Source organism: Echinops telfairi, unplaced genomic scaffold (genome assembly GCF_000313985.2).
Source record: "Echinops telfairi isolate 266 unplaced genomic scaffold, ASM31398v2 ScPeMD7_31;HRSCAF=116, whole genome shotgun sequence".
NCBI lineage: Eukaryota > Metazoa > Chordata > Mammalia > Afrosoricida > Tenrecidae > Echinops > Echinops telfairi.
The window spans coordinates 10,765,069-10,773,861 of record NW_022103928.1 but is presented as its reverse complement, the minus strand read 5'-3'; the positions used below and the strand labels follow the sequence as shown (position 1 = coordinate 10,773,861).

General features: G+C 35.0%; 1 protein-coding gene across 1 annotated transcript in view; it reads right to left on the bottom strand.

Annotated features, from left to right (window-relative positions):
* Positions 1-4,055: 4,055 nt before the first annotated feature.
* Positions 4,056-8,793, bottom strand: part of TMF1 (TATA element modulatory factor 1) — a 50,040-nt gene continuing 45,302 nt past the window's right edge. Inside the window, exon 17 of the mRNA XM_004702421.2 lies at positions 4,056-5,841. Within this exon, the coding sequence (XP_004702478.1) occupies positions 5,698-5,841 (144 nt within the window). The 3' untranslated portion in view covers positions 4,056-5,697. The remainder of the gene's footprint in view (positions 5,842-8,793) is intronic.

Here is an 8,793-nt window from a genome sequence, read left to right as displayed (position 1 = left end):
CTGATACCAAGGGCTCAAGTAGAAAGAAAATGTTTTGAGAAAGATGATGGCAATAAATGTACAAATGTGCTTGACACAATGGATGGATGTATGGATTGGAATAAGAATTGTACGAACCTCAAATAAAATGATTTTTTTTAAAAAGGAAATGCCTAGAAAAGAATGATGGCAACATATGTACAAATATGTCTGATACAATTGATGTATGGATTCTAATGAACTGTAAGAGCCCCCAATAAAATGTTTTTTTTAAAGGATTTTTTTTAAAAGGATTACAAGAATGGAATCAGATTTGACAATTGTATTAAGTGTAATGGAGAGTACTTTGAAGGTGATAAGGTTGTTTTGTAAATAAGTAAATAAATACCTATCTTTGAAAAAAAAGGATCAAAAGGATAAGCTGTGTGGTGCTCTCTGAGCAACCAGGCAGAGAGAGAAATTCAAAAGGGAAGCTTTTGCATTGCAAACTATAAAAATATCAAAGTTTGGCTTCGGATACTTAGTAAAATGTAAATATCTAACGCATCTTTTAAAAACAGAAACAGAGAAGTAACTGTAAACAATATCTTCCTTAGTTTTAAAATAAAAGTTTCTTAAAAAAATAAAAGATTCAAATCATCCTTATACATTAGCAGTTACTGCTTCCTAATTAGAAAGCAAATTACTACATCAATTCTTAGAATTATGTTTGCCAAAAACATCTATAATTGTAAACACTACAGTTAACACCCGGTAAGGTTCTTAACAATATAACTCATACAATGTGGGTTTAACCTTGTTAAAATAAGAATTTCAAAGTTAAATAAGTTATCTTCATTAAACAGTATCTTCAGAAAAGAGCACTATTTCGTTTGTGGATATTCACTAGTGTTAAAAATGAAATGCGTAATTGCTATCTTTAAATCTTTATTCAAATCAGTCATACTATTTACATTATAATACAAATTTTAGTTCATTTAGACTAAAATATCAATCTGAAGTTTAAGTCATACTTTTTTTAGCTCTTTACCAAACACCATATAAAACTGTGTATAAGCTGAGTTTTTCAGCACATTTTTTATGCAGTTTTTGTGGTACACTTAGGTGCCTTGGCTGATATTCGGGTCAGCTTATAGTCAAGTGTATACAGTAAATAAAGTTAACTGTCAAATACATGTTGAAGGAAATTATTTTATTAGTTGGGATTTAATACATATAAGGGGGTACTCCCCCAAAATGGATTCCCCCCCAAAACGATATATTTACATTTTTTTATAAAACATCCTTATCATTTTCAAAGTACTCTCCATGACACTTAATACATTTGTCAAATGGACAATTCCATTCTTGGAAGCATTTTTCAAACTCATCTGTTTAGATGTCTGACAGCACCACCCTCCTTTTTCTCTTCCTCTTCCTCAAATCACTGTCCTTTCATGTTCCTCTTCGTTCGCAGAGACAAAAAGAAGTCACATGGAGTGCGGTCAGGTGAGTAAGGTGTGTGGGGCAAGACAGGCATGCTATTTTTTCCCCCTAAAACAGGCACAATGAGATGGCTGCGTGAGCAGGTGCAATGTCGTGGTGACAAACCCAGGCCACAAATCAGCCCTTTTTTTGTTGTGCACTGTTATGCAACCTGTTCAGGAACTCTAGAGAGCCTGATTTAACAGTCTGACCTGGTGGAATGAACTCCACATGCACTACACGTTCAGAGTTGACATTTTTGTCTGTTCAGGAAGTTGACGGACATCCAGAATGAGGTTTGTCATCAATCGACATTTCACCTTTTTTGAAACGAGAAAACCACTTATACACGAGTGTTTTCCATAATGCTGTCCTTGTAAGCTGTGTTCAACATCACAAGTTTCTATGGCATTTTTTCCGGAGCAGGAAACAGAATTTCACAGCCACACTCTGTTCTCTTAAATCGGCCATCACAAAAAACAAGGTTGGAGTGCAACTACTTTTACAAAAACATTCAGTGCGCTCAGAGAACCTTTCCAGGCAACACTACTGGGTGCACTAACTCAGAGCGAGTTGCTTAATGCTCCCTTAGTGGGAAACATGCACACTACGAAAGCCCCGCTCTGCCTAGTGCAATTCGTTTGTTTGTTTGTTTGTCTGTACCCCCTCAAATATCATTCCGTATTTCAATCACGTCAAGTAGAATTTTACAACTGCTACCACATTCAATTTCCAACCATGCATTTTCTACATGGAGTCCTTGACATTGTATCCCTTTTACACTACTCCCACTGTACCCTCCTCCTCCGGGGACCTCTTATTCTACTTATTGTTCCTACAGGCCCATCAGTCCTGGGTTTCAAATACCAAAAAACAAAAGCATATTACACAGCTTCAAGAGGGTGGTGCAGGTTGGACCTGAGCTGGTTTCCAAAACTTTCTGCATTTTTGGTTTGTACTGTTTTGTTTTTGTTCATTCATAGTGGAGTATATCTCAGAGGTGTTAAGTCAATGGAGGAAATGAATTTTTAATGGAAGTAGAAAATTAAGATATAGTTGAACATAAATGTACATAAACTAAATCAACAGTAGTAAAACATAAAACATCTACAGTCACCACATACCTTTCTCTTGTGACTTTCCTAAATGCTGTTAAGTCATATGCTCTTAATAAGCATTTGAATAAGCTTTCATTTATGAAAGCAATTAAGTCGTGAGGGATGAGAGAAAAATTAAATTTCCTGAACATTGTTTTCATTTACTTAGTTGCAAAGCTCATGTTTTCCCAGGCCAGAAATCAACCACATTTAGGTACTCCTAAATCACACATGCACATATATGAAATACATTCCACACACTAAAGATACTATATAACTGGAAGTTCTCAAAAACAAGTGAAAAAAAGTACAGCTAATAAACAGAAGTCTAAATTTAGCCTCCAAAGGGTTGGAAAGACCTCTACAGTTTGTGCTTGTGTACATACGAGAGGCCATCTTAACGCTCACAAAAAACTCCTTTTATCTTTCTATTCCATTTTTCTATGAACATTTTGAAGCTTCGTCTCACACAACAGCATACAATTTTACTAATTTTGTATCCTTGAACTTGTTATAATTCTTTTTAACACCTTTCTTTTCTTCCAAGAACGAAAACATCAAATGGCAAAGTCTTTTCTCAACTAAACTACAAAGGTGGATCAAAAAGTATTGCTATTAGGTTTCCAGTTTATACATGTATTTAGTCCCACCCAAACCTGTCTAAACAGATCTGCCAATAGTGGATGGCTGCAGGCAAGTTCTCTCAATAATACTTATCTGGATCTCCTTTTTAAAAAAACAATCCAATAAAAACATTGACCTCTGAGGCATTCTGCTGGGACAATTCAAGAGACAGAGGTCAATTCCGAAGGTTCAAACTGTTTCTGTGATTCCCAAGGGGTAACCTAAACAGTTTTTTCCAAAGAACACAGATGATCCCAAGGGATTAGTATGAAGTTTTAGGAGAACTGAAAGTTTTGCCAAGAATTTTTTTTTCCCATCACAGCAATGCTCATTCTGTACGTGTAGAGCAAGGGCTGTCCTAAAAGAATTTCATTGGGAAACTTTATCCCACATACCTTTTACCTGATCTTGCCCGTTCAGACTACGTGTTGTTCCCCAAACTCAAAGAACATTGAAAGGGGCAAGATCAGTATCCTTCGAGGATGTCAAAACTACTGTTCTGACAGGGTGGGAATTGAAGAGTGCCATAACAGACGGAAATACTGCCTTCAGGAGGGCACAGACCTGGACAGAAGACTGCCAAGAAACGGTAGCTCCACATTTTGATATTTTTACGTTTTCTAGCAATATCTTTTTACTTACCTTTATAAAGTCTTTTACTAGAATATGGAGAAGAAATGTTTGCACAAACACCAAAACACAAGGATCACTGTTAAGTAGGGGGGTCTGCCATTTTCTGGAGTTTTTAAAAAAACGAAATCAGTAACTCCAAATATAGGAATGTATCAGTTGATCTAAGTGCACAGTAATGAAAATAACTCTGACATAGCAAAAGAAATTTAAGTAGCTCTTATTTTGTTTAATCGAATGAATTGAAAACAATTAAAATTGTATTAAAGCAATTTTATTAAGATTAAGAAGGATTAAGAAAAAATAATATGAAATTATAGTACTTTTTCCTTTTTTGGTTCATTGTTGGATATTGTAAAAGAACAATTTCAAAATTTCTTTACTCAGTTTCAAATGCTAAAAGAATTCTGCAATTGAAGTTATCTAAATTTTCTTACACTATACATTTTTTTATTGCTATCAGTTTTGACATTCTGCCCCTAAATAGTCAGAAGAAACAGATATCGGTCTGCCTTTTCACCACTGAAATACAGAGAAGTCATCCTATGAATTTGGCTCACACGTATCGACTATTTATTGAAGCTGTTAATCAGAAATGAAACGACGAAATGCTTTCTGGAGTACAAAAAGAAAGAAAATGAGGTCACTTTAATTAACCTGGAACTTACCCAAATTCTTCAGCATGATTTATACTTAAGTTACACTCTAAAAAAACTGGTGTTTAAAATTTAACTGAAAATCAAATGACAGTTTTTAGTTGCAGGTAAAGGCAGTTAAATAACTTTTAATAGTAAAATCATTAACATATTTCACAGGTCTGAAACACAGGTTAGATTCTGAATGAACTAACATTTTGAAAGAAGGCATAGCAATTTTTAAAGCTATTCTATTTTCTGAGTTAAGGAAGAAAAGGGTACATTTTACAGAATTGCAAAATACCAAATTTAAATTAACTCCTGCCTTTATAGCTGTCTTGTTATAAATATTCTGTAATAGTAAACACTCAATATTTAATGTGACAAAGATCTGGATTTAGAAAATGCAATCAAGTAATTTTTAAAGAATAAATTATATGAATAATTACGTAGCATTTTATTAACTGTCTAGGGTAGTAAAACAATATCCCTTCAAAATCACTTAAATGTTACTGATTTAACCATCAGAGTAAGTAAAGTTCTCCTGATGCTCCATTAACTTTGAACAGCTGCAGCTCTCTCAGGACAGGCAACAGAAAGCTAGTTCATGTGCTAAGTACTACACCAAGAGCATGAAATTCAGAAAACTTTCAAAGGAATTTAAATATTTGACTTATTTGCCTGCTAAATTTCATCATCAGTTTGATTTATACATTAAAAAAATAGTAAAATAAGGTCAAAGTTTAATAACTGCAAGTAACTTTTTTCAACGCTTAATCTACATTTTCATTACTAGATGTTAAATCTAGTTACTTCAGACTAGATGTTAAATCTCCAATGCTGGAGATTTAGTGAAAGAGTCCATGTTTCGGTATACTAATATTACTCTTTAAATGTTTTCAATATATACATACACATACAAATTATAGATACAATTAGTTATATTTCTATAATACACATGAACACCGTTCTCCTTCCATAGCCACATTGATAAGGATTAAGTAATAAATTTCTGTGCTATACAAGGCAAAATAAAATGGGCACTTTAAAAAATTAATTTTTAACAAAGAGTTTCAAAAATAAAGTCAAATATTGCACGAGATAATTTAACTGCAAACAGGACTGCACACTGTAAAGCAATCTGTTCAAATCCTGAAATTGCAGTAAATTAAAATCCATTTCCTATTTCTTTACAAGAATTTATTGGAACTCTACATTTAGATATGAGGTGTTTCCATTCAGTGTACTCGGAATGAAATGTTCACAAGTTAACTGAGTCTTTGTCTTAAAAGCTCATCTATCTGAGTCTTGTACATGTTTTTCACATCGTCAAGGTCTAGTCGAAGTTCCTCTGCCTCCTCTGCCTTCTCTCCGTACATCTGCAGAATAGTGTTGTAGCGCTGATCCAGATCCTGCAAAATAAATGTTTCTAATTTTTAAGATCACTGCAAATAACATGTTGAATACATGACTCGGTAGTAAACACATTACAGTTTAAATGAAAATATACACTTGTTTTTACACAAATAACACATTAAATGTTTGCCAACTGTACCCTTTTGTTTTGCCCTAAAAAAATTAGCACAGCTTACATACTTACAAAAATACTTTTTAGGAAGGACATCGTTGACCAAAAATATATAATATATTTATGTATTATTTATGCAAAAATATGCTACTCATCTCTTTTAAAATTTAAGTTTAGATTATGATCTAACTTGGAATTACTTAAGTAAATGATTTTGCAGGGGGTGGACAACAGAAAAGTGGGTGAAGGGAGACCAGTCTGTGTATGACATGAAAAAAATTTTTTTTAATTATCAAGGGTTCATGAGGGAAGGAAGGTGGGAGGGGGGGAAATGAGCTAGTACCAAGAGCTCAAGTAGAAAGAAAATGTTTTGAAAATGATAATGGCAACATATGTACAAATGTGCGTGACACAGTGGATTGTGATAGGAATTATAAGAACCCCCAATAAAATGATTTTTTAAAAAGTAAAGGATTTTGAAATAAAATCTACACGTCAGATGGTTTCAATCTTATTCTTTTCACTAAGTCTGCAATTTTCCCCATATATAATTGTTTCTCTTCTCTCCCACCAATATTAAAAACATTTCATGTAATTTGTCTCTTTGATTACCCGTATATACTCGAGTATAAGCCGACCCAAATATCAGCCGAGGCACCTTTTACCACAAAAACTGCATTAAAAATGTGCCGAAAAAACTTGGCTTATACACTAGTATCGATGGTAATTATAACTGTATTCATTACCTGGCATTTAGCCCACAGGAAAATCCAAAAGAAAATACATTTGAATTTAATACATAACACTGTTATCTTAAAATCAAATAGTCTAATTGTGGTGATACATATAATGTCCATGAATAAAATATTACTACTGTCATAAACAGAGGTCTTTTAAAAATAGAAAACATTTACTCTGGAAAAACTGTATGGATTTCAAACTAAAGGAAGTCTAACTTGCTACAATACACTTGAACAGTATCTACCTGGAGGCACAAAAAAGGAAGACATCAGTTCTGAAGAGAGTTCCTATCAGTGCAACTTGAGTTCTGCTAACCTGGAAGCATGAATATACATACATCAATTTTTTTAGAGGGGAAACGGCCTCTTGGGGACAATGCCCCAGAGAAATCTGCATTTCCAAATAGAGAGCTTGTTTTTGTTTTTGAGAGCTTGTTTTAAGAAAGGGCAAGACCACATATGAGATGAAGCCCACAGCGGCAGACCATCGCATTAAAAAAAATTAATATAACTCATGCCCTAATTGAAGAGGACCAATGACCAACCTCATAGACAACTCAACCAGTGCAACTTATACCTGATGGGAAAAAATTTTTTTAGTCATTTTATTGGGGAATCATACAGCTCTTATCACAATACATACATACATATACATTGTGTCAAGCACATTTGTACATTTGTTGCCATCATCATTTTTAAAACATTTTCTTTCTACTTCAACCCTTCATATCAGCTCCTCATTTTCCCCTCCCTCACTTATTTATAAATTTATATAAATATTTTTAATTTTTTATTTTTTTTTATAAATTATAAAATTTATAAATTATTCTTATTTTTTCATGTCTTACACTGACCGATGCCTCCTTCACCCACTTTTCTGTTGTCTGTCCCCCAGGGAGGGAGTTACATGAAGATCATTGTGATCAGTTCTCCCTTTCTCCCCCACCTTCCCTTACCCTCCTGGTATCGCTACTCTTATTATACCTGATAGAATTTTAAACTTGGGCAAAGTTTCAGCTCCATGGGTGCCAAAATTGATGCACTCAGATTAGCTGCGAGCAAGAGTTTTTGATGGAAATTTGAAACAAGTGGGATCAAGAACATGAAGCAATTCTTTCAAGCATTGTAAACAAAAAATACAGCCTGGCTTTGCCAGTATGATCCAGGGGAAAAAACACAATCAAAGCAATAGTTTTCACCCAGTGGAAGTGACCCAAAGGGAAAGCTAACTGATCCAAGAGCAAACATTAGGTAACAGCTTCTTTTGCATGCTCATGCATTATGCTCCTTGAATTTCTGGAGGGCAAAGCACTGTAACATCTGTTTGTTAAGAGAATGTTTTGAGAAAGTCAAAGCATTAGCAGAAGAGCCTTCAGGAGAGCTTCCACAGAGCACCCCCCCCACAATGCTCATGCCTCTTATAGACTCAGGGCAGGGGCAGTTTTTCAAGAGTTTCAATGGGCATCCACCATGTAGTCCTGGTTTGCATCTTTCTGACTTCTTTTTGATCCCCAATATTAAATAAATCCTTAAAAGGCATGCTATTTTCTTTAGTTAATAATGTGGCAATTACTGCATCAGCATGCTTAAATTTCCAGGATCCTCAGTTCTTTAAGGACACACTAAAGGGTTTGTATCGACACTTCTAAGTGTCCTGAGAAATTCATTTTTCGACACACTTTTTGAAAGCCTCTCATACTGCTGTTCCTGGAGAGTAAATCCCCACTCAGGGCAACCCCAGGTGTGCAGAGCAGAACTGCTCCACAAGGTGCTCAAGGCTGTGTCCTTGGGAAGTCCATGATTAGGTCTTACTCCCCAAGAAGACTCTGGCAGGCTATGCAATGTCAAGTTTCCAGTTAGTGGTCAGCCCAGTGGTACCCATTTGTGCCACACACGGGCGAGTGAGTCCACGTCAGAAAATGCAATCTGATAAATGAGCCTTAGCCAAATAAAGATCACTACTGCTTTTTTTTTGCTTTTGCTTTTTTTTTACAGTGAGAGAGTGAGGCAGTGAGTGAGTGAGACAGTGAGTCAGTGAGAGAGTGAGACAGTGAGAGAGTGAGGCAGTGAGAGAGTGAGGCAGTGAGTGAGTGAGA